This window comes from Notothenia coriiceps, unplaced genomic scaffold (assembly GCF_000735185.1).
Source record: "Notothenia coriiceps isolate Sejong01 unplaced genomic scaffold, NC01 NC01_scaffold00037490, whole genome shotgun sequence".
Taxonomy (NCBI): domain Eukaryota; kingdom Metazoa; phylum Chordata; class Actinopteri; order Perciformes; family Nototheniidae; genus Notothenia; species Notothenia coriiceps.
The window spans coordinates 126,660-127,778 of record NW_011370191.1 but is presented as its reverse complement, the minus strand read 5'-3'; the positions used below and the strand labels follow the sequence as shown (position 1 = coordinate 127,778).

General features: G+C 43.8%; 1 protein-coding gene across 1 annotated transcript in view; it reads right to left on the bottom strand.

Annotated features, from left to right (window-relative positions):
• LOC104967639 (beta-galactosidase-like) overlaps nucleotides 1-1,119 on the bottom strand; it is a 30,949-nt gene that overhangs the window by 11,061 nt on the left and 18,769 nt on the right. Inside the window, exon 6 of the mRNA XM_010797148.1 lies at nucleotides 1,059-1,061. Within this exon, the coding sequence (XP_010795450.1) occupies nucleotides 1,059-1,061 (3 nt within the window). The remainder of the gene's footprint in view (nucleotides 1-1,058; nucleotides 1,062-1,119) is intronic.

Here is a 1,119-nt window from a genome sequence, read left to right as displayed (position 1 = left end):
CTTTTCGGGAGAGAAGGACGGGAGCCGGTCAGGGATGTCACTTGGACATCGGGGCGTAAGGTGTGTTGTGTGTGTGTGAAGCGGAGGGGAGGTGGAGAGGGTGAGAAACAAAGAGAGGTTGTCGATATCACAGTCTTGCCTCTGACATCTTCTTGTAATAGTTAACTTGTCATGAATGTCGATAAGTCAGGGTGTGTGACGCCGGAGACGGAAAAGAGTGTTAGAGACGAGGCGGTTCCACTTTGGCTTGTTAAGTCGAACATCAGAACCTTGTAACTCGGTTTTCAGAACACATAGTCGGACTTAGTGAAACTTGGCAAAGAGTGACATGTCTTCCTCTTGTGCATCTCTTTTTGTCTTTAAGTTATTCTACAACTTGAATAGTTCTTAGATGGATAACAGGGAAGACGTTGAGCCCTAACGTCGTGTTTCCGAGACCATCAACTCAGATAAGTACGTCGGTGTTCTTTTTTTTGTATTTTTGTCTTGTTTTTGTATTTCGCGTAAGACATCACGTTAAAAGTCTCCCTAAAACTTGGGCGAGGCTTGTAATTCCTAAATGTTTTTTTATATGAAAGGTGATAGTACAAATTCGATGTATATAGTATAACTACGATGACAGCACATCAGGAGGTTGGGGACACGAGGATACCAGAACGGTCTAGAGACAACCGTTGTACTAGAGACTACCACGACGCCAATCGGAAAGAGTAGGTAGGAGTTAAAAGGAGGTGGGCGGCCTTTAGTCGGTTTGCGTCCAACATCACCTTTTGACCTTTGGTCACCTTTTCCCGGGACAATAGAACCGAAGGTAGATCCCGAGAGGAGGGAAACCTGAGAGTTCCAGGTGAACGTGAATAAGTATGTTGTGAAGGTTAGATTATACCACTCCATGGACAGTTAACAGGGTATGTACGAGGTCATGGTTTCTACTTCTAACTTTGTTTTCTATATCGATTCAATGACCTTCATGACCTCTCGTCGTATATGTTAAACAGTGACAGGGTCAGTTAAGGTACGAGTTTTCGATGGTTACTATTGTGGACTTTCAGGACTACCGACTGGTGAACATAATTAGGGTTTTGGCGAAATAAAGGGTTTTTCCTTTCAGGGAATAAG